Source organism: Arctopsyche grandis, chromosome 6 (assembly GCF_051622035.1).
Source record: "Arctopsyche grandis isolate Sample6627 chromosome 6, ASM5162203v2, whole genome shotgun sequence".
Lineage (NCBI taxonomy): Eukaryota > Metazoa > Arthropoda > Insecta > Trichoptera > Hydropsychidae > Arctopsyche > Arctopsyche grandis.
The window spans coordinates 34,302,150-34,327,575 of NC_135360.1; the positions used below are offsets into that span (position 1 = coordinate 34,302,150).

Below are 25,426 nucleotides of genomic sequence, written 5' to 3' on the forward strand. Positions count from 1 at the left end.
GGATTATTCTGAAGTAAAAACTCACGTTCATCGAAGGAAAATATTATCAGTATGTACTTGTATAGAAACGTTCACACATGAAAATATTTTACCTTTATAGGGCTGCCAGGCGTACCGGTATTCCGGGTTTGTTCCAGTTTCAAGTCTCTCGTCCCAGCGTCCCGAAGGGACTTTTCGGGACAGCTAAATGTCTCGGTTTTCGATAGCTGCTTATTGGGCTTTCATTGTTCAGAAATACCGACCCCCCGCAGTTAAGAAACTGCAAAAAAATGCACGAATTTCAATTTCGATGTAACGTTTAAGTCAGTTGTTATAATTATTGATATTTAATCTAAACTGAGGTAATAATTAATTGTTCTGTGTTAGTTAGCGGAGGTAGATACGTACATTTGTAGTGTGTTGATGCTAGCGAAAAGATATGTTGAGAGCGTTGTTGGTCATTGCTCGTTGGACGCGTATCGGTTGGTAGACGTGGCTGTCACTCAGTCTCCCGCCAAGCGGTGTCAAAATGCCCGCTCTGCTCAGCCTTTGTCTCAAGTACTACAATTCGAGGGATCTCTACGAGGTCCTGCAGGTCGACAAAAATGCTTCGGAGAAAGACAGTTAGTCCTCGCATAATTTACTTTCATTTTCATCTACCGCTTTATTTATTTTCGTTGTTTTTCTACGGGAATCTACATGTGTATGTATTTTACTCAGTAGACACACTCCGACATAACCCCAATCCCTGACTTTGCTTTCATTTTGATTCCAGTCAAAAAGGCTTACCATCGACTATCGTTAAAAGTTCACCCAGACAGAGTGAGCGAAGAGGAAAAGTTGGAAGCTACGGAAAAATTTAAAGTTTTGGGTAAAGTACATTCTATTTTGAGCGATCGTTCGAAGAAACTCGCCTATGATGAGACCGGAGCGTTCGACGAAGAAGAAGATGAAATATCCGAAAGAAACTGGAAGGACTATTGGCGAATGCTCTTCAAACCGATCACAGAAGACGACATTGTCACTTACGAGCGAAACTATAAAGGTATTTACTTTAGCGAAGTATATTTTGATTTGATTAGGTTAGGGCGAGTAAAATATCAACCTTTCATTATTTAACTTTATTTAATCATTTATTTCTAAGGGTCCGAATTGGAAATGAAGGATTTGAAGAAAGCCTACTTGGAAGGAGAAGGCGATATGGATTACATTACCGATAGCACACCCTTCGCTCGTGTATCAGATGAACCTCGGCTCATAGAAATTCTCCAAGTACTATTAAATTAACTCATAGATCGTTTCAAAATCAACAGTCCATTTTCAAGTACTTAATTGTGTTGATATTTTCAGAAAATGATCGACGATGGGGAAGTTCCTGAATACGAATTGTTTATAAATGAGCCAGAGAAGAAGAAAGCCACGAGGCACAAGAAAGCAGCTAGGGAAGCTCAAGAAGTAGAAAATCTAAATAAAATGATCGAAATTCAAAATCAGGAGAAAGGAAAAGGTATATTGTTAGCTTTTTTTTTTACGGCGAGTTGGAATATTTCTAGTTTTATTTGATTTAATATGTTTCCGTAGAGAATGATCTCGCTATGATGATTCGTAAACGGCAGCAGGGTCGTGCCGTCAAGATGGACGACTTTTTCGATCAACTGGCTGAAAAATACGGCGGAGGCGCCAACAGCACGCCCCCGAGGGGCAGACGTTCGAGCGGACGCTCCTCGGCCAAGAAGAAGAAATGAAACAATCGGTTGTGTGATGTTACACGTGTTTTACTTTTATATTAATCTAAAACAATACTCGTTATAAATACATTAGTTTTAAATATTGTAATTTATCTCTTGAGAAACATGTATGAAAATTTTCGTTTCTATTTCCCCACATTAAATTGTTCCTCTGGTTGTTCATGTGTGATTTTGTGTATTATTTTGTTCGCGAATTTTTGCAAAAAATAAAAAAATAGAAACCCTGATTATTCAATTGTACTTAAAAATTATTCTCAAACAATTTTTAATATATCTACAACTGAGATTCACAGTTTTCATCTTGATCAATAGAATATCAATGTTTGAGTTGAAGTGAATATTCTAGTTGTAATATATTTTAACTAGTTGGAATATATTCCGTCTAACCCATGTAAGATGATTCATATAGCGAATTACATTCTAGTCGGTCAAAATGTACTACAGCTGAAAATACAGTTCAACTATAAGTAAAACGCATATGTTAGGTTTTCGTGAAAACGTCATTCGACAAGAAAATTGAGTTGGAAAGTCACATTATTACACATACCTTTATTCGTAATATCTAGTATATATTAACGCATTATTGAATTCTAAAGCATTCGTAAAAACTTAAGAGCTATCAGAACTTAACTATTATATTACAACTGGCGAACATTGTTGAAAGTGTATTTGCATTTGCAGATATATAATTTACCAGCTGAATTGTATTAGAAAACGCCAGTTGGAATATATTACAACTGAAAATACACTTCGACTGTAACATCGATACTTGATTACGAAAAGTTTATATCGAATTCTGTGGCTGTTGTGCAATAAAATTCCTATCGTTGAATTACAACATATGGAGTATTTTTTACAGCATAGCACGAAGGAATTCTACGATGATATACATACATATAGAATTTATTCATATTTTATTTAAAAAAGGTTTTTTTTATTTTAATGAATTGTTTATATAAATAAAAATAAAAGATATAGTCCAGTGTTCATCGAGTGAGTCTTAACGAGATAATTTGTAATAAATTAAACAAAGTAAGAAGTCTTATGAAAATTGGATATCAGTAATCATCATTCTCTATGCACCAACACATACACGGCTAGACAAATCAAAACTATATACTGAAACAAAAAATAAAATACGTTAGCGAACGGAGCTAAAAGAGAATATAAGATTTCAGTGTGAAAAATTGATACCTTTAGTTTCGGATACTCGTTCATAAAGATGGTCACCATCCCGACATACGGTAAGAAACCTCGCGCTCGTCCAACTACGTCCTTAGCGTGAAGCCACAGTTGACCCTGAGCATACAATCCTCGATCGTCGACGCTATTATTATCACCTTTGGTTAGAAATTTGACGGTGCCGTTGCTGCAATCAGTTGCAAAGAACAATGTTAGGATGGTGGAGGACTGGCGTTCGCATCCAATGTATGGGTGACTTACTTTTCGTGCAACTTTAGGACTCTGTGTACGATAGGAATGTCTCTGCCTTCCACTTTGAAGACGACGATTTCGCCGACTCGCACCGGCTCTTCGGGGTAGTTGGTGAGGAAGAGCAGGTCGCCTCGGTGGAAGGCGGGCTCCATGCTGCCGGAGAGGACGACGACTATGGGACTCTCGCTGCCGGTGACCACCATCAAGCCCTTCCATATCATCAGAGCGGACGACACGATCATGCCGACGCTCAGTATTTGGTATATGAGCTGAAAGTAAAAGTGAGCTGCTGTAGTAGAGTTGGAGCGAAATCGAGCGAAATCGAGCGATCGTACGGTGGGAGAATGGGGCCCGACCTGTCGCTTGTTCATGCGGCGCAAGCCGTCCAACGCGGCCTCCAGCATCTTGGCGGCTGCGATTCTTCGCGGTTTGGAAGAAGTGATCAGTCACCGTTCACCGTTCACCGGTCAGCAATCGCAGTCACAAATCGACGATGTCAGTTTCGGACACCGGTGGCCACACGTCACCGCTAGCCGTTCACGGTGGACCAGTGTTGACAATCTCACAACACTAATGCACAACACACTTTATATTATAGAAAAAGTGCAAAAAGCATTTCTTCGTTTTCTTTATAAGAAAGAGTATGGGTACTACCCATATCTCTATCCTACTCCTTTCCTTTTGGGCATGCTTGGGTATGATTCCCTTGAACTTCGGAGAAACTTAAGAAACTCGTTAATTCGTTTCGTTATCCAGCTATTGCGTGGTAATACGTCATGCCCGTTGTTGCTGGAACAGTTGGGACTTTATGTCCCTAATAATTATGTGCGTGGTAGACATCATCATTTGATGGTTGTACCTGCTGCTCGCACACTTCTTTTTCGAATGGCTCCTATTCCAAGAGCTATTCGACTTCTCAATGAAATCGTTGCTGCTGTCCCTGAATGTGATATTTTCCACCTTGGGGAGCGTAGATTGTCGGATATTATCTTAACATATTTATCTGGTAACCTGCGCTCATCATTACTTTCTTAATTTGAATGTGATGAATGAGTGGAATCTTAATCTACTCTCTTCCATTTGGGCCTCGCTGTGATTTTATTTTTTATTCATATTTTGTTTTATTTTATTTTACTTTTTCTTTCTCCTTTGTACATTTTTATATACTATTGTTGCGTACGGGGTGGGTGGAGGATCCAAGTAAAAGACCAACAGTCGTATCACAGCATTTATTGATGATTAAGGAGATACACGCAGTGTCACTGCTAAGTCCAGGATCCATGATATCGCCTACGTACCGCCTTATAAAGGGTAGATCTCTCAGTGCGCCTAATCTGTTTACCTGTTGTATAGTCACGTATTCGGATATGTATTTCCACGACATTGGGTCTTCCCGTACCGATTCTGAGAAATAACTAATAACGGTCATTGTTTAGCCTAAATGCACTTAGAGTCCAGATATAATCCTGGAAGTAAGTGCAAGCACTTACATAGTTAATCCAATAACAGATAACCCTTGAACGGTCACATAGTCTCCGGGATTCTATTCGCTTAATTCGCGGCGTACGTAACACTATTTTATTTTTGCTCAGTGTAAACAAAGAATGGGATTTATGGATTTTATTTTTAATTTTTACACTTTTGTTATTTTTTTTTCTCTCTGAATGATGTACTATTTTCCTTTTTACTTTTTTTTTTTATTATTTTATTTTACCATGTTTTCTGCTTTTGCTTTTTTCCTTTATTTACAGTTTACTTGTTTTTATATCATGTTTTTATATATTTTTCAAATGTAGGCCATTGTGGCGCATTAGGTTCTTCCTGTAATGCCACAATGGTCCAAAACTATTAAATAAATAAATATTCCAATTTTATTTTATTCTATTCTATTCTATTCTATTGAGCAGCCTTTAAATTATGGTAAATGGATTACTTCTCAAATGTAAATCGCTAACAGGATAACCGCTCGCTCGGATCTCCTGTCGTACAAAAATCGGTCGCATAGGAAAATTACCACACAGAAAACTGCCCAAACATTGCTCAGAATATGCTTTTTTTCTACGAGATTTTTATTATTTGACCAATATTTGGGCAGTTTTACAGGAAATCCGCGCGAGCGGTTATTCTGTTAGCGATTCACATTTGAGAAGTAATCACCAAATTAACGATACATACATACAAATATAAAATGGTATTTGGATTATTAGATACATTACGATCGCCCAAAAGACAATTTTTGCCATGAACATCGCGAATACGGAATATTCGGCATTCGAGTTCTCGTTAGTGTGATAGTTATTGTTAGTATGATGGTCTTTTCGGCTGCCAGATGTTCCGTTATAGAGATTTTAGTGACTTTTGAGCGAACGCTTTGTGACCAATAATCACCGAACCATGTAAAATATGAATATTGGCGAAACATTATTAAGGTCTGTTCATACTTAACAGCACTGCACGGCTTCAGCACTGCACGACTCCGTTTCAAATATGTCATTTAATTACATTTCTATTCATATCTACCTACACGTCACGTTTACAGCAATTTAGCCGAGTGCAAGGCAAAATCGGCTTACTTATACATTAGAGGCCATGACGATACGGCGCAATATTGCTTACGTCGTATTGTCGAGTACTTGCAATATGAATGCATACACGTGCATTCGTAGCTACGCGTCAGAATACAAGTCAGCAAAAATGTTTCGACGTTTATCGAACGAAAAATTATGTATAATCGCGCTGTTGTTGGAAGAAGAAGCTCAAGAAGGCAACAAAAAAGCACTCTCGCTCGGATCTCCTGTCGTACGAAAATTGGTCGCATAGGAAAATTACCACACAGAAAACTGCCCAAACATTGCTCAGAATATGCTTTTTTTCTACGAGATTTTTATTATTTGACCAATATTTGGAAATTTCTTTGTGGAAATTTTTCTATGCGATAAATTTTCGTGCCACAGGAGATCCGCGCGAGCAATTTTCGTGCGAGCGGTTATTCTATTAGCCATTCACATTTGAGAAGTAATCGCCAAACTAACTATACATACAAATGTAAAATGGTAATTGGATTATTAGTTACATTACGATCACCCAAAAGACAATTTTTGCCATAAAAATCACGAATACGGAATATTTGGCACTCGAGTTCTCGTTAGTATTGTGGCGGCTAACATGCCAGTCGTCTCATTCGTTAATCCTCTATAGTATGCTTAAGCCCGCTTTAAAGGTCAAGGAATTTGACCCTTAAAGCCCTCAACATGAGGCCACCACCCCCCGAACGAATACAGTCTAAGAGACCCTTTCGTCGGAGAACGAGACGGTTGTTCATGAATATCGCACAAGAACAACCGCACATCACTGTTCAATTAAAAAAAACCACACTGTACATAACCAAGTAAAAAAATAAACAACAACGCACGAACACATAAAGCGCGCATGCGTTAGGAAACAATACCTGAAATGTGCCGTGCCTCTATAGTATGATAGTTATTGTTACTATGATGGACTTTTCGGCTGCCAGATGTTCCGTTATAGAGATTTTAGTGACTTTTGGGCGAACGCTTTGTGACCAATAATCACCGAACCATGTAAAATATTTATATTGGCGAAACATTGTTATGAGTCACTTTTTTTGTATTTAATCAAAAATACATACGCACTAGCTTAGTACGTACTGTTATACACAAAGTTTTAATTCATAATTTTACAAATCACAATCGTCAAAATACTGACAACCAAATTATCAATAGGTTTAGAGAAATTATATGTGATGTATGAGTGGAATCTTAATCTACTCTCTTCCATTTGGGCCTCGCTGTGATTTAATTTTTTTATTCATATTTTGTTTTATTTATTTTACTTTTTTTTTCTCCTTTGTACATTTTTATGTACTATTTTAATTGTATTATTATTTTCCTTTTGTAACTGTTTTATTATTATTTTATTTTACCATGTTTTCTGGTTTTCAATTTTTCTGTTTTTTACTAATTTTACTTGTATTTATATATTTGTTAAATGTAGGCCATTGTGGCGCATTAGGTTCTTCCTGTAATGCCACAATGGTCAAAAACTATTAATTAATAAATAAATTGTTTGTAGTTTTTTTTATTTTTTATAATAGGATCGTTTATAAGAACATGAGAGTTAGATTCGCACCCTCGCGGGTAACTATTACGTGGGCACCCTCGTGGTCAAGATTTTAGTTTTATTTATTTTTTTAATTGGTTATTTTGATTGTAACCATTTCAATTTATTGAAGATGTTGCCGATAGGGAGTTTAATGCCGTATGACGTATGAAATGAGATATCCGCATCTTGGGTCGAGTACTTATGGGCACTTATAGAAACTTTTCACTTTAAATGCACCTCTTTTAAAAATGACAAAATAATAATAAAATTAACTTGAAGTATATTTCAACAATACGACGTTCATAAATGGCCAACCTCTGACGACTGCACAAGTACCATAGGCTGAAGATAAGATTATGCAAATCGGACCACCTGCTCTCATCTTTCTTCTTTCATTCATTTTTATCACCGAACACTTGAGTCCGCAAAACGAATAAAAGTCCACCGTACGTGCCGTGCCCATACTCTTATTTGTCTCTCATTTACTTACCAAAGCAACGGTCGAAACCAATTATTTCATATACATCGCCCACACTACCTTATATTTCTTTACATTTATTTTTTAAATAGAGTTTTGTAACGAACGGTTTTACGCGCGCTTATCTGATCTCGCGGGGGAAGATCTAGAGGGCGTTTACGTCGTTCTTCTTCCAAGGGTCGGGTTATATGGAAACGTGGACTAACTGGTCGGGAAGCTGGCTCTGTGGTCCTCTGGTTGGTCGGTCCTCTCACGGCTGAAGTTTCTCCGGAAACGGCGTGAGGAATACAGGGGACGTTGGGCTACTCTTGGGAGGGAGTGATGCTGCACTCGACCTCACAGCGGTTCTTCAGCAATATGGTGGATCTCTGGGCCCCGTCTCCCCCTGGAGACGTGCACAGGAGAGATCTTTCTTCGTCGGTCGATGGCGGGTGAGAGAGCTCGCTCTTCATGCGCGCGCGCCTATAAGACTTTTTCCTGTGTGGCCACTCGAAATAAAGGGTGAGTGCTGCCCTATGGGACGATGGGGAGAACGTCACGTTACAGTTTATTATATTTTCCCACCACGGATGACAGAATTTGACCACTGACCAAGAGATTTTGTTTATAAACCCTGGGCCCGGAGATCGACCGCCAAACCCGGAATCTCACGGGTCAAAATGATTGTGTTAGAATTTCGTGTTAAATTGAAAAAAAATGTCAATTTTCAATATGCGTTCTATGCCTTCCACCATACAAATGGCCGTTGTATGGTGGAAGGGTGAAGGTGCCCCCTCCGGCGCCTTCGCCCCGGCGCCTTTGCCTCTGGGGACTTTGAATTGAAAAAAATCGAATCGGCGTTTATGAATCGAAAACAAAAAAAATCGAATGTGTTGTCTACGAACCAACGAACGAAGGTTACATATATACATACATATATGCAAAGTCTCTTTCAAAATTATATATTAGAAGAGATGTGGTGCTCACTGTGGTTCGGTGATTACTGGTCACAAATTACTCGTCACAAAGTCACTAAAATCTCTATAACGGAACATCTGGCAGCCGAAAAGTCCATCATACTAACGATAACTATCATAGTAACGAGAACATGAGTGCCAAATATTGTGTATTCGCGATTTTCATGGCAAAAATTGTCTTTGTGACCACCCCAATGTGACGAATAGTCCAATTACCGCTCACTGTATGTACATGAAATATAATATTTTCGTTTATATTTGTATATTTTTTGTCTCAGTGTACTGCTTCTTTTTTATATTTTATTCTGTATGTGTGCCAATTTAAATAAAATCAAATTCAATTAAACTGCAGTAGGTAATTGTTAAGCGTTTATTACCACTTTTTCGAAAATTCTGTCGAGACGAATCGATTCAGCGGAGACACAGGACAGTGTAATTGAAATCGACGAAGCTTTCGACACAACGAAAATCCGAAATCGGCATATTTCGCTCCGGCGTAGAGTGCACGTACGCGTACACGTAATTGAGGCAGAGCACGCATATTCGTCGACAGGTTTGACCCTTGACGTGTGGGTCTGCCCGTGAGTTGAGTCAGCGCCGGTTCGGGTGATCGTTGAAAGTCACACTTGTTTGCGGCAATCCAAGATGAGTCTCCAATGGGCGCTGATCGCGGGCTTCCTCTACTTCGAGATAGCCATAGTGCTGCTGCTGGTGCTGCCGGTCGCCTCCCCTCGCCGCTGGCAACGACTCTTCAACTCGAGACTTCTGCAGTTCGTGAAGGCGCAGGCCGGCGTGTACTTCGGCGTGCTGCTCGCCATCCTGGGTCTGTTCCTGCTGGACGCCATCAGGGAGATGCGCAAGTACTCGGGAGCGCCCGAGCACGGAGACCCGCACCACCAGCACTTGGACGCCGAGATGCAGGGCAACATGAGGCTGTTCCGGGCTCAGCGCAACTTCTACATCTCGGGGTTCGCGCTCTTCCTCTCCCTGGTGATTCGCCGTCTCGTCATCCTCATCTCGGCTCAAGCCACTCTGCTGGCCCAGTCCGAGGCTAATCTGCGCCAGGCCCAGAGCGCCACCACGGCTGCCAGGAGTCTGCTGGCCCAGAAAGGATCCGGGGAGGCCGCGCAAAACGACACCAACGAAGCTCACGACAAGGAAATCACCGCCCTCAAAGCCAAGGTCGCCTCTCTGGAGACCGACCTCGAAAAGGAACGCAAAGACAAATCGGCCGTCAAGTCGCAGGCCGAGGGTCTCAACAAGGAGTACGACAGGCTGACCGAAGAGTACAGTCAGCTGCAGAAGAAGATCACCATCGGTTCGACAAGCAGAAAAGACGAATAATTCCGAATCAAATTGATTTTTTTTTTTTCTATCATTTTGTTTGTTCTTTTTGAGTGCGTTTTTTTCACATCGCTTACACTAATTCTTAAGTTCTTAGATATTTTTTGTACCCGATTTTTTAACCGAATTTCGTATGATTAGAACTATTGCGTTATGTATCCATTATATTTATGAATTACGATTATTTGTAAAAGATGATGTAATGATGTGTATTATATGTGTATGATTACACTGTGTGTGTGATTATTAATCCAATAAAATCATATTTTTATACTGTTAACCTGTTGACATGTTGTGATAATTTAATAGATGTTATGATCAGAAATAGATTCTCCGAAATGCAACAATAAATACTGTCCATGTTTAATTGATTTAATAACAGTTTCTAAAATTGAGATTTCCGGGAGAGGTATAAAATGCATATTTTTGTATGTGTTATTTATGTATGTATACTGTTTGGCTGTTAAGGGATATCCTTGTATTGTAAATATTACATATTTAAAATCTTTTTCGTACTAATAAGACTGGTTTTTTTTCTTGTATTTTTATTGTATATGGAATCGAGTATACTCTTTGGGGTGCTAGTTAATAAAGTTTAAATCGTTACTAATTGTTTTTCATTCGCCCTTTTGTCTTTCCTTGATGATTTCTCCAAAAATTATTGACTACTTCTTGACAATTAATGACATCGTTGATTTGATTTTGTATTATGTGTAACGTTAACGGTGAACGAGAGCACACAAAGTTCCAGTTACGTGACCTATTAGATATCATCTTGTTTTATATTTTACATGAATGTAACGAGTCAACACTAAACATTTGTGTGAATTGGAATTTAAATGCATGTACATAAGTATTATGTATGTTAGGAACACATTTATTCGTGAAAATGTATATATATTTTAAAATAGATATTATGGTTTATCATCCCCGTAAAAAATAAACATTACTATACAATTATCTACGTATATAATATTAACATATTGATATTAAAATTCTAATGTGAAGATTTTTTTTTTGTAATTAGTATAATCACTATAAATCATCTCTACATGTCGTGCACTTTGCTTCAAAATTTTCATTCTCACTCAAAAATAAAGACTTCCAGAGGTCATTTACGCTGCGATTATTGAACTTTTTCATTGTCTGCTTGTTGGGACCTTTGATCTCCAAATAATTAATTTCATCAGATTTTGAATCGACAGGTAACCATTCCAGAGTTCCCACGTCAGGATTTCTGAAAATGTGTATACAGCATAAGTTTCAAGCATTGTATAATATGTAATATCAAGAAGCACATGCGTATGAGAAACATACCCGTGCTTTGCAAATGTGCTTATCATTGTTATCATGAATTCTATCATTTTCCTATCTTGAACAGTCTTCGTTGTATCCATATATTCAGCATCCAAACAATAACCAGTATCGTCACCGTGACTCACTCCTGCAAACATATTCTAAATAAATAATAGTTACATTGCACAATACATATGTATATATACATACATATACGTAATATAATACTCAACAATCATATACATACATATGTAATTTAACATACCATAGTTTTCGTTTGAGTGACTTAAAAACTTCCCCAAGCTTTCTTCACCAGAATATGCGAATTGATACAAATAAACTGGTTTTTTATTGACTGAAGCTTGACGACGTACACATTTTTCTACGTCTACTACGAAATGTCTGTCGCTTATAGACTGTAAATAGATTAAACTGTGTATGAAAGTATTGTATGAATGTGATATTTACATTTTTTTTTTACAATGTAATTAAAAATGTAATCTAACGTCTATGAGACTTTGAATTGTGTCGATCGATATGTCTTGGTCACCAAAGTAATGTTTTTTTATTATATCTGCTGCGTTTTTGTGCTCTTCGGCCGGTAAGGTATCGTTAAAGTCGTACAAGTGTGGAACTAATTCAGTCCACTTGGAATTCAGTTCTTCAATGTTCTTGCGATTTTCCAGAAATACTAAAACATCGTATTAATAATGGTCATTTTCATTTTCTATTTATACAATCGAGGGGTGGGTATGCATATTATTACCTGCAACAGGATATAACCCTTCTTGAGTGGTCAAGGAGTTCAACCAGGGAACGTCCTGTGTTGCTCCTTTACGTATTCTGTGATAGGGATGTTCGGTTAAAAATCCACCATCAGTTTTAGATGGCTCGATCACCGGTGCGAATGGAGAAAATGGACTGTGTAAAAATGGCTAAAATGAACAAAGGAACTTTAAATGAGAACCAAACAATTAATACAGCAAACACTCGGTATAAACAGGCTTGCCATGAATAGTTTCACAGTTGCAACTATGGACGCGGCGGGACGGTTTCTTAAACATTCGATCATCTTCTTTGAGGATTTGGTTGGACAACCGAGTTGATTTCCGATGAACTGAGCTTTCTCTAGCGGTCTCGTTTGAAGAGTCCACGGACAGCAAACTGTTCCACTCTGAGATATTCCTCGATGAAATAAACCTGGATATATGTACATACTCAGGTTGTGAAGAATCATCATTGCTGTGTACAATGTACATATCATACATAGATACTTCTAAAGTAATTGATACCTTTTGATAGCGGCGATAGCATGTGATAGTGTACGCTGGCTCCACCAGCTGACATTCCCATAATGGTGATACTGTCAGGATCACCTCCAAAGGAGCGTATGTTATCTTTTACCCATTTTAATGCCATGACTTGGTCTTTCATTCCATTGTTACCCGGAACTACTTCGTCTTGGGTGCTCATAAATCCTAATTTAAAATACATATTGTTTTCAACATTGTATAATACTACTTTCATGGAATAACAATTTTAGATATAAATTGTGAATTCGATTATTATTTGAACTACATATATAAATTACGAAATACCTAGAGGTCCTAATCTGTAGTTTATATTTACATAAACAACATCTTTATCCATGATGAATGTTGGTTGGTAAGTTACACCAGTGCCGAAGATAAAAGCTCCACCATGAATGTATACTATGACGGGTAGCTTTGCAGACAAATTAGGTGAATAAACATTCAAATACAGACAATCTTCATCACCTGTGGACAACGAAATGAATTAAATACACGACAACACTATAAATCACTAAATGGAAATGTAAATTTTTACCAACTATACTGTTGTAATCATCTCCAGGTATATGATACCATTGAATACAAACTCGTGATAAATTTTTCGCTTGTAAAACTCCTTGCCATGGCTTGGCTGGCTTAGGTTCCTGAAACGTTTAAAACAGGACATGTACCTACATGCATGTACATATGTAATAATCGATCAATTTTAATATATCGCTTTAAATTACTAATATGTAATTCTTATCTATCGATACTTAAAGTTTATTAATCGATATATGTGGCTTTTTACACCATGTGGACAAGGTTAATGTTTTAATTTATGGTTCACGTTTTTCTTGTAAATTACAATTTATTATATTGGGCTTGCTAACGCAGTGCGAGTAGGTATAACTATGCCGGAAATTCATTAGAATTACTAAGCTATAAATTCGACATTTTTAAAAATATGTTATGGCTTTTAATAATAATTAATTACACGTTTAAATAATTAAAATGAATATACAGTAATTTGAGACTTAGATATTGTTATTTTTTTATTAAAACAAAACCAATATTAATATCTATTGAAATAAAACTACTTTATTACATGCTTTTACTTAACATGACCTATGTGGACCCGGGTTCTTGCAATTACAATTTTGATCTACATATGTATGTATTTACACTGATCTAATTAACTTGAAATTCTACAAACATAAATATTTCCATGAGTGATAGAAGATATGTACATATTTAAAAAAGAAAATGGTATCTGTTTACATGGTTAGTATAACTACATATACATGTACATATGTATGAATCAATTAATCAATTATATAATCAAAATTAATTACGCGTATTGTAGTGTGTGAATATTTATATTCCTCATACTATAATGCAAATACAATCGTTGTGTTTAACAATTCGACATACATATGTACATTTGAATATGTCTTATTTTTTAATAGTCGAGAGATCAAAATGTAAACATTTTAAGTCACATAACTTAAAAAGTATTTTTACATAATCTTATTTTCAATATACAAAGAAATACAAGGTCAAAGAGGTTACGAATTGAGAAATTATAACCTGTTCTCAGGTAGTTCAGATACATACATGAAGTTAAGTCCAAGTTATTTTAAAAGAATTCCGTCTTAATGCGATGCAAATACAGAGGGTTTCGGAAAACTTTGAATGAAATTATTCGAAGCTAAGCTTGGCCCGTGGTTTTCCAAATTGTGGATAGTGAATTTTGTAATATTTCTTGTAAGTCGCGAAATTTTATCGTTCAAAAAGTGGGTCACCGTTCGAAAAAGTTAAAATTTTTGTTAAGTACATAAATACATAGTCCTCCAACTCATTTTAGAACGACATTTTCACATTTAACATTCAAAGTTTTTTGTGTTGCAAGACGTTCGTCGTTTTCTAATTTAACAGTAAACTCGCGAATACAATTTTATTATTGTGATAGAAATCATGATGTAATCCGAAACTATCGTATTTACATACCTGACATATCAATATGTAAATATGTGAAATCAATGAAATCAAATCTCAAAACGCGGAAAGTTACACTAAAATTCTAAAAAAATTATTCGATCTCGAAAATTTCCAATTTATATACGAATGTATTATATGTATATGGATTCCAAAAAATTTAAATATCTATAGGAATGGTTCAATTTTGAATATTAACTTCATTACTTTTTCATTCTAACAAGTTTTTTTATTAGATACTAATATATCAAAAGTTTATTTTTTGGATATTTTGTATTTAGATTGCACTACAAAGAGAAATGAAAAAAGAAAGAAAAGAGAATATGAAATGTGATAAAATTTAGAATAATTTAATTATAATAATAATTACACATATTCTAATAAATAATGAACATTTTACCATATTTTATTTTACTAAAATTAAATTAATTAATCCAATTTTTCCGGAATGTGCTTTTGTGTTGCAATATTTACTAGTTCGTACATTTTATTGTATATGTATATGTACATATAAAATAATAAATACACAAAAAGTCATTCGTATGCAGAAAATTTAATAATAATATAAGTGGCTTTAGGCGTTATATTGTTATTAAGTGACGATTGTCCACAGATAATTTTAGGATCAGTCGTATTTGATGCTTGGTGCTCGACGTATGTCCGATAAAAACTTCTCTGTTTGTTTATATCAATCGCAAGATGGGCTAGCATCATTAAAAATTGCACAATGCATTAAAAAACACACAGTAAACAACATGGGATACATTTTTATAAGTAAATTGATCTGATTGTATTCCGTGCATTGTAGCGTAGTTATGGAGACGTACCGCGTAATATTGACACAATTTATGTATTCGTAAGGGCCCTTCTATTATTATAACATTTCTCTGTACGTATGTATGTATATAAGAAGTACAAAAAATTCGACAATGACGTATACATACACATTTACTCATACTGACTATGAATTATAAATAGGTTTTTGAACTCTTTTTCCTATTATGCTGTAGATTAACATTAGAATAATATAATACTATGATTACTAACCAAATCAAATTAAATTGTGAAATAGAAAATGATCAGTAGATCAGTAGCTATTAAAATATATATAAGATGTATTGTGAACATAATTTCGTAATAACAAAAAGCATTTAAAAATCGAAATCAAATACTGGCTATGAGAACATTTTCGATACAAGTTTCAGCACTAATGAAGGGAAACTCTAGTAAGACAAAGATCCTACTTCTGGCTGTAAGATTTTGTTAAAAAAAATTACTTAATATCACCATTAATGAGGGATTTATATGTCGAAATTAAAAAAATAACGTGATATCGATAAGCATTTCAGAAACTAAACTGATAAGTTTCAGTGTGATAGGACTAATGGTGCCCAAATTATCTCCAAAATAGGTTTACCACGTTCCACCGACTTGCAATATCTCAATACTCGTTTTCCCAACTTTTTCGTCGTCGAGTTTTTATTATATATAAAAAACACTTATTCGAAAATGTTATACATAGTGAAATACTTATTTTACGAGATAAACACTAAGCATTAAAAAAATATAGTAAGAATAGATTTTTTTACGTTTTTTTTTAATATTTTAAAGGTGTGTTAATAGCTTAAAAATCTATGAATGATTACAATATGTCTCGTATATTAAAGATATTAACACATATGTATATAAAAAAGATTTTTGTAGACAATATACAAACTCTTATTTAAGCAAACGAAAAGTTGAAAAAACGAGTCTCGAGATATTGCAAGTCGGTTAAACGGAGCTCCAAAATACATACTAATACACTAGCACACACACAATTTTTTTCCAGATCATGAAAACGTGATCAGTTATCCAGTTATCGATGCTGAAGTCGAATCAGTCAAAATATCAAGTTCGAATTTTCGTATGATCACAAAACTTTATCTATTGTTACTACACACACACATACATACATCTGTACATATGAAGATAAAATAAAAATATATCCGAACGATTTAAACACGAAATTGGAGTCAGAGTCCTTTGAATTTTTTACTACTTACTATTATTTACAGCTCAAACGAAAAAAAAATCAACGAATCCGACTTCATAACTCTGCTTTATTTGATAGTTCAAACGAAAACAGAATATCATGTTTTTTATATTTTAAATAATGTAATGAAATGTACAGGAGGTATGTAAAAATGAAAATGTGGCGGCTCCAAAAATTTGTATTTTTTTATTTTTCGCTGTTTTGACCCCAGACCCAAAAAGGTTCATGACCATTGAGGTTAAGCCGATGCGACTGGATTTCGTAAAACATTCGCAGGAATACCTACACATTTTTAAAAATCACAAATACTCTACATCAGCCAAAATTTCGAAGTTGAAGTTTTTTTTAATCGCCAGATAATACATTTCAAATTTGACAAGTATGATTTATATAACATTATCTATACAACGCGGTGATTACAATCTCGCAGTATTAGTAAAGATTAAAATTTGCTTTTCATTTCTTCACGATATTATATTACATACATATAAGACATTCAGGAAAAACAAAAGGTCAATTAAATCGTTCGATAAGCATTGGGATTACGAACGAGCATGACCTGAATATGCAGAAAATTTCAACATTAGTGAAATGATCAAGAATGCAGAAGAATGAACTCACTTTGAACCTTCTATCGCCAACAGGCGGCTTTGCAAAGGGGATACCTTCGAAAGCAGCATACTTTCTTCCGTTCAGAGACTTCTTCCAATGTCCTGCCAACTTTCCCTGATCAATTTCCAATCGGACATCATCTTGTTGTTCCACTATTTGCCCCTGCACGAGAACAAAGATCACTAAGAATAACGATGCCAAGCGGTACATGTTCGTCATACGACGACTCGACACGAATTGAGCATGCTGACCGATAGCTGATCGTTTTTAAGCTAAAACCGGTATTTCACCAGCTTATTCCAAATGTGTATTTGATTTTGTATACACTAATGAGTGATTTTCATTTACCTGTGTTTCCTAATTTGTTCTGGCTTCTGGCCCTTCACAAATCTGTATCTAAACAAGACGACCGTGTGGCAGGATTCCAACCATGTACATACATACACATCTATAAATCTACTCCAAGGTTCTTCTGGGCAGGGGGTTATCTAAAGAGTTCAAATCAATTTAATTATCGATGCTGATTATTTAAATCATCAATTTACAAATAAACAAAAGCAAAACCTCGTGTCACGAAACATATCCGATCTCTACTGTCGAACATTGAGTTGAGGAGGGGAATGTCTTAATAGGTATTTTCGGGGCTGATCTCCTTCAGACGGGGACCCCAAAAATCTGAGCGAAAATAAATGAGGCCCCAAACATCTGAATTCGGATACTACCTGCTACTCACTACGACTTTCACTCCGATTCGTGGAGATCCTTCCACTTGTTCGTGCTACACCATCAGGCCCAGATATAGGAGGGGTGGGGGCAAAAATTGGTATAAAGAAAAAAAATTATAAGACATGAACGTCTCGTACAATTTCAAAACTCCGCGGGAATTGATAAATAATAAATCTTCAAATTGAATTAAAAAAAAGTAATGGTTTCAAACTTTAATTAGGATCGTAGCTACAGTCAAATTATTAGCAAAAATAGGTTGAGCATTTCGTGGACACAGATATAACAGGGCTGACGAGAGGGAGGGGGAGGAGCCGGGGTAAAGCTTCAGGGGCCTGAAATAATGCCTGTTATATCATACTTACTTATTCAATTATTTAAAAAAAATAGCATCTTTAAAAGATCTTTTTTTTAGTTTGTCATAGGGCCAGAAATTATTTAATCTCAAGGCCCGGTATTCCTCTCGGCGACCCTGGATATACATTTAATATTTATATATTTAGAAATTGCAATTTATCAAAAAATAATATTTTTTTAAACTTAGTCTACATAATGACGAAGGAAATTTAAGTTGTATATTGTATAAGGGTAATATTTTTTCTGATATCTTTATTTTAAAAATATGTATGTTAATTCATAGTTTAAGTATAAGTCATCATCCTACATTAAATTAAAATTAGGCCTCCCCCTTAAGAATAAATATTTTGCGACCTCCAAAACGCCCATGCTTTTTGACGGGTCTACGTGACGAGACAGAATGTTAAACGACAGAAAACGCAAATATCGGAAGGCAAAGATCGAAAATCGAAAGATCTTAAGTCGAAAGATCTTAAGTCGAAAGATAAAAAAAAATGGTGCATAGTAAACGGTACATACTCACTTAATTTGCGCGAGCAGGATACAACAGGAACAAGAGGAACATGCTTTTCCTCCCGTATTCTGCGCGCGCACATTAATACGGGAGGAAAAGCCTGTTCCTCTTGTTCCTGTTGTATCCTGCTCGCGCAAATTAAGTGAGTATGTACCGTTTACCATGCACCATTTTTTTTTTATTTTTCGACTTAAGATCTTTCAATCTTCGATCTTTGCCTTCCGATATTTGCGTTTTCTGTCGTTTGACATTCTGTTTCGTCACGGAGACCGCTTTTTGATATCCTAAATGACATCCCTGGGTGAGGGGAGATTGTATTTTTTGTCATGATTTTTTATATACATACGTTATTATACGTTATTATACGTTACATATATATTTTTTTATATTCATACGTTATTTTATAATAAGGTTTATAATTTTACAAATACCTACAAATAATCCCTGTCAATAATAAATATGTATGTATTATATAGAAGGGGGCAAAAATAGTTTTTGCCCAGGGAGGCGAAAAAGCTGGATCGAGGCGTACATACACATGTACGTTGATTCTTACGTACATTTAATGTACATGAGTTGGTATTTTTCATAAAGAAACAAATACTTCCATTATGAAGAAAATTAAGTTTTTTAACGCAAACCCAATTTCGAATATGGCTGACTTCACCATGCTTGTATTTGTACTATTTTCCATTTGGTTAAGTAATCTTGAGGAAGGTTTTTATCTCTAGACGTTTCTAATTTGTCTTTTTTTACCCTTTAACTGCTACGATATATCGTTGTTATGAAAACGCCGAAAACTGCAATTCGAATACTTTCTGTGCGCCAATACGTCAGGGGTGTGAAACAATTTATACATATACAATTGGCATATAAATATAGCATATAAATTTTAGCATTTCTCGTTAGGATTTTAAAAAACATCGTAACAGTTAAAGGGTTAAAGAAGAGTTCAATGACAAAACATTTAACGAAAAAATAGTCTAGAAAAAAGTGTTCGAAAAAAAATTGGACTATGAATTTTGTATGGAACCGTCTATCTGGATTTAACAATCGATTGATTTGCATTTTGACTATCACATACATACATACATATGTACATATGTAGGTCCTAGATCTTGAGAACAACGAGAGACAACGAATAAATATTTCCCTGTATGTATGTATGTATGTACATGCATATGTACTTTGTGACTTAATGAAGATAATAATGATAAAAGTTCGGAGTCATATTATATTGAATATATGTAGGTACATATGTACAGCAGTTTATAAAAGCGGAAAAATTCTATATCTACCTTTATCTGAAAGACTGAAACTATCTCAGAGTCAGGACTTCCAAGAAATTTCTTCTAATGGGTGGTCGAAACCTCTAATTTAAGCAATATATTCATAATCATTAGAGCAATCTTAAAATATAACACACCGTTTCAACAGTGTTCAAAGCAAGAAAAGAGGTTTTTCTACGAAATTAACAATAGCAAAACCATCTTGCAAATTAGATAGAGTAAAGAGATTGAAATGGCAACGGACGGGTCACGTGGCTAGAAAAATGGATGAAAGGTGGACAAAAGAAGTGCTCGAATGGTACCCGAGCGGAAAGGGTAAAAGGAAGACCGCAGGGAAGATGGGTAGACGAAATTAGGAAAATTTGTGAGGTGAGATGGATGAGAGTTGCGCAAAACAGAGACGAGTGGAAGCGTGTTGGAGAGGCCTTCATCCAGCAGTGAGTGGCTGTAGATCAGTGGTTCTCAAGTGCGGCCACCAGTGGATTTTACTGCGGCCACCAGCGACTTAATAGTAAATAATACTAATATTTAAAAAAAATATATATTTTAAAAACTACAAAAAAATTAACTTAACAATAATAGAGACATCATTGACAAACTAAAAAATATAGCGAAAAGCCTTGTGACGGAAGTTGAAAATGATAATTTTTCAATTTTATCTTCTGTTAGTGATTTGATAGATAAGATGACAGACACAACTTCAAAATTAAAATTAAAACTTATAATAATAGAGTGTCTTAAATCTCTGAATCTGGAACTTGATAAAAGGTTCGAAGAATTGAATTTTTTTTAAACTTTCTTTTGTATCTTCCCCTTTTATTATGATGACAAATGAAAATTTCATAGTACTACAAAATAGATTAAAATAATTTTCAGTACTGAGATTAATTAACTGGGCTAACGTAAAATATGCATTATTAGAAATTAGTCATGATCAAGTACTTAATAACCATTTTAATAACATTTCGGTTCAAAAATTTTGGTTGGAAATATACGTTGACAATGAAACAAACCAATATAAAGATTTGGCAACAATTGCTTTATTAATATTGTCTATTTTTCCCACTACCGTATATTGCGAAAGATCATTCAGTGTAATGCACTTTATTAAAAACAAATTTAGAAACCAGCTGACAGACGCAAACTTAGAAGCAGCAATGCGGCTTGCACTGGAAGAAAGGAGTATTGAGCAATTTCCATTTGCATCATTATTAAATAAATAGATACCAAAATGTTAAAATTTCTTTTATTTTATGAATAAATTGATCCATTTTTTTGTAACTTAAATTTATTTGACTAAATTTGGTGCGGTCACCAGACATTTCCATGGGACCACTATTATCACCTGTGCGGCCACGGTAAAATTTCGCCTGAGAACCACTGCTGTAGATGATGATGATGATGATGATGTACATACATACATACATAGGCTATAATGTTTGTATCCAGATTCATTAAACATATACATATGTACATACGTACATATGTTGATAGCGTGCTTGTACAAACGTTGGATTTTGAAGTGACTTATTGGAATTGGGAAAATACACGAAATATTAAAGCTGTAGCTTAAATTACTGGAACTATTATGAAAGTATAACGAAGCTTTTATGGATTTGCATTACCGGTTTAATTGACATTCCTTAGTAAAAGTAGCAGTATGCATAATTCATTTTTCAATAATATGTAGATATTCATAATTTTTATATATGTGTAGTATGATATGTATAATATGTAATTTTAAATATATTTTATACAAATTTTATGAATTATATAATCAGAATACATTCATTATAATGTTCACTTTTAGCATGTAATACTTACGCTCTAATTAGTTATTGTAGGAATATGTCTGTAGTTTACTAGGAAAATTAAAAATAATTATAAAACAATACATTTGAATGTGGAAATTAACATGGTATATATGTACATATGTAAATATGTATATGTACAATGTACATGTAGGATTACGTTTTTAAATCGAGGAGTGATTAAATAATTATGATTATTAAGTGATTAAATTGATATGCTTGGATCGAGTATGTGTTATGTTGATATGCTGCGTAATAACGCGATCAACGAAATTTTAAATTTTTAGCAAGGCCTGGAAATCATTTTTCATTTATAATAATCATTTATAATTTTATATTAGTTTCACACCGTTCGTAATTTCAACATCAACCTGTACGTTAATTCGAACATACTTTTATGAGAATTTCAGGTTTTGGCGTTTCTTATTTTTTATTATTTTTTTATCTTAGTATCGTCTCTAATGCGAAATGCCAGTCTTCAGCCGTTGAATGGATATTGGTTTTCAATTGGTGACGATCAAATCAGGTAAGGGCAATAATCGGACATTGAAAAATCGTGATGCTATTCAATCATCAGAAGAACCATACTCTGACGGGCTACGTAATCAGTGCACTATATTGATTTTATCCTAATGGAACCACATCTCTGGATTGTGCCCCCCCAAGTCCACTATAGCAATATTCTCCTCTATGTATGTCCATCTACAGGAGATTTAAGGCACCTTTTTTGTGCCGGTAACAACTAACAGCGAACCTCGTCATTCTCGTCGCAAACCATTAGTCAGTAATTAAATATTAACTGTATGTACATATGTATTATACATGGTCAAAATAAATAAATGCGATCAAAATTAAATAAATACGACTAAGATTTCAACCAAAAATCCACAACTCCGACACCGATTCCACAGCCCTAATTTTAACGTAATTACATATGTATGTGCCTTTGGTACATCTCAGATATTTATGAGTTTTCTTGTTATAGTATGCGTAATACAGCACCTTTTCCTTGTGTTACAATCTATAGTAAAAAAGAAATTCCGATGTGCCCAGCCCACAACATTATTTACATATGTATGTATGTATTTTATTTTTATTTTTATTTTTATCTTTAATTTATACCAAGAAGGCCTGACAGGTAACCCCAATGCGCATCCCTGGCCGGAATCATTGTACATTTGATACAAATATTATTAGTATTATACAAAGTACATACTAAATACATATCAATTAATATCCACAGAGACATTTATGGTCAAATTTTTAAATTTGCAGCATTTTAAGTTATTCAGTAAATATATATCAATTAACATCTACATATACATTTATGGTCAAATTTGTAAATTTGCAGCATTTTATACAATTCAGTGAAATGAGTAAGGTTGACATTTTGTTGGAACCGTTTCAATGAAAATCAGATAAATTGGCCAACTTTGATAGGAAACGATCGACCTGGAGTCAGAAATCCAAGGTCTGGCCAGCAGAAACCAGTTGGATTTGAACCCATGATCACTCTGTTCAAAGCATTATATTTTTATTTTATTTTATTATACATCATCAATTAATCAAGCACACTCGTCTAACAGATTGCTCCAAAGCGACGAGTGTGCTAAAAGATTAAGAAAGAACAAAAGGAAAAAAGTACATGAAATTTTACAATTAAAAATACTTAAATATGGCCATCTACACTTAAAACAGGTAGTGGATTTTTATACATCGCGAAAAACTTCCGTATACGCCTGTTTTCTAGACTTATCCAAGGCCTTCGATCGAGTGGATCATGATCTACTTTGGTCCAAACTGTTAAAAAGGGGAGCTCCAAGTCAAATCGTGAGGTTTTTAGCATCCTGGCACCGGAATCAGTTCAGCCATGTACGCTGGGGGAATTCATACTCTGATCCCGCTTCTTTGAAGTGCGGGGTTAGACAGGGTGGGTCAATGTCTCCTGGCTTATTCAACCTTTACATGGATGAACTTTCACATCGCCTTCGACAGACTGGAGTTGGTTGCCACATAGGAGGAATATGCAGTAACCACATCAGCTATGCGGATGACATGGTGATCTTGGCGCCTTCTCCGTCAGCTCTGAATCGCCTCCTGGAAGTTTGCTCGAGTTATGCTGCAGAACATAATATGCGGTATAATACGAGTAAATCCATGGTATTGATTTTCCGATACGGTCGAGGTCCTCATTTCGTCCCCAACATTATTTTAGATGAGCGTAATCTTGAAACTGTTAGGGAAGTCAAGTATCTGGGACACTTGCTGACGGAGGATCTATCTGATGACCGTGACATCGAAAGACAAAGAAGAGCCATTTGTGTAAGGGCAAATATGCTGGCTAGACGATTTTTCCACTCCAGTGTAGAGGTTAAGAGACAATCATTTATGTCCTTTTGTACTAGCCTCTATACTGGTGAATTATGGACCAGATACAAGCGGGAGACGATGAGGAAGATAAAGGTACAATACAACAACTGTTACCGTGCTCTTTTCGGGTTACCTAGGAGCTGTAGCGCGTCGCAAATGTTTGTAGAAGGGCATGTGCCCCATTTTGAAGCCATTCTCAGGATGAGAGCGGCCTCTCTACGTCTTCGTATATTTTTATCGCCTAATTGTCTTCTTGCTGCTGCATCTTCTCATTTGCATTCTTCATTGTATGTTCGATGGATGGAACTGCTACACCGACCGCCTTGAATAGACATAAAATTATTATTATTTATTATTATTATTTATTATCAGTAATATTTATATATTTACTTATGTATTTATTTATTTATTTTTTGTTTACTATTTTTCAATACTTTTTTTTTTATTATCTATATATTATTTATATGGGCGTTGGGGATTGCACTATTCTCCTCATCGTCTGGAATAAAAGGTATTATTATTATTATTATTATTATTAAATAAAGAAAAGACAAATAAATAAACATGACATAAAAAATTCTTAAATAATTCATAACTAAACAAACTATGATAACCACTAGTCTATTCTGCTGGCTATGTACCAGGCGCGAAACTACCATGCCGCATGGGCATGCGGTACATGCGGGTACATTGATGATTGGCAATTCTTAAAATTGAGTTGGATCTTTCTGGCAAGTTTAAAATGGCAAAAGCCGAGACAAAAGTATGAAATGAGCATGCGCCCGCTTGGTTTGCAATCGTTTGCAGCGCAGGGAAAAATTGTAGGTAATCCAAACAAACCATCCAATCCATAACTACGCTACAACGCACGGAATACAATCAGATCAATTTAATTATAAAAATATATCCCACGTTGTTTATTTTGTGTTTTTGAATGCATTGTGCAATTTTTAACGATTCTTGCCCATCTTGCGGTAATATAAACAAATAAATAAGTTTTTATCGGATATACGTCGAGCACCAAGCATCAAATACGACTGATGCTAAACTTATTTAGGAATGTCTGTG

General features: G+C 35.2%; 4 protein-coding genes across 5 annotated transcripts; 2 read left to right on the forward strand and 2 right to left on the reverse strand.

The window, feature by feature from the left end:
- Positions 1–427: 427 nt before the first annotated feature.
- LOC143912866 (J domain-containing protein CG6693) lies at positions 428–1,955 on the forward strand. Its single transcript, XM_077432302.1, has 5 exons — positions 428–602; positions 755–1,024; positions 1,124–1,251; positions 1,330–1,486; positions 1,561–1,955. Exons 1-5 carry the CDS (start codon positions 509–511, stop codon positions 1,722–1,724), a joined length of 813 nt encoding a protein of 270 aa, XP_077288428.1. The 5' UTR covers positions 428–508; the 3' UTR covers positions 1,725–1,955.
- twr (signal peptidase complex catalytic subunit SEC11 homolog C twr) lies at positions 1,735–3,967 on the reverse strand. Of its 2 annotated transcripts, XR_013260665.1 has the most exons (5): positions 3,518–3,736; positions 3,171–3,430; positions 2,922–3,096; positions 2,463–2,846; positions 1,736–2,371 (listed from the first exon to the last, which is right to left on the reverse strand). XR_013260665.1 is itself a non-coding variant. In XM_077432305.1 (4 exons), the coding sequence occupies exons 1-4, from the start codon at positions 3,563–3,565 to the stop codon at positions 2,796–2,798; spliced, it is 534 nt and encodes a 177-aa protein (XP_077288431.1). In that variant the 5' UTR covers positions 3,566–3,967; the 3' UTR covers positions 1,735–2,795. The 2 variants fall into 2 exon arrangements, 1 of the variants encoding a protein (XP_077288431.1); XM_077432305.1 differs by having other exon boundaries at positions 1,735–2,846; positions 3,518–3,967.
- Positions 3,968–9,362: 5,395 nt separating this feature from the next.
- On the forward strand, positions 9,363–10,061 carry LOC143912867 (B-cell receptor-associated protein 31). The gene has a single exon (XM_077432303.1). It carries the CDS (start codon positions 9,363–9,365, stop codon positions 10,059–10,061), a length of 699 nt encoding a protein of 232 aa, XP_077288429.1.
- Positions 10,062–10,611: 550 nt separating this feature from the next.
- Positions 10,612–17,547, reverse strand: LOC143912865 (venom carboxylesterase-6-like). The gene is made up of 10 exons (XM_077432301.1): positions 17,304–17,547; positions 13,206–13,314; positions 12,956–13,135; positions 12,650–12,835; positions 12,367–12,557; positions 12,124–12,292; positions 11,864–12,048; positions 11,623–11,773; positions 11,379–11,505; positions 10,612–11,298 (listed from the first exon to the last, which is right to left on the reverse strand). The coding sequence occupies exons 1-10, from the start codon at positions 17,511–17,513 to the stop codon at positions 11,097–11,099; spliced, it is 1,710 nt and encodes a 569-aa protein (XP_077288427.1). The 5' UTR covers positions 17,514–17,547; the 3' UTR covers positions 10,612–11,096.
- Between the last annotated feature and the right edge of the window lie 7,879 nt (positions 17,548–25,426).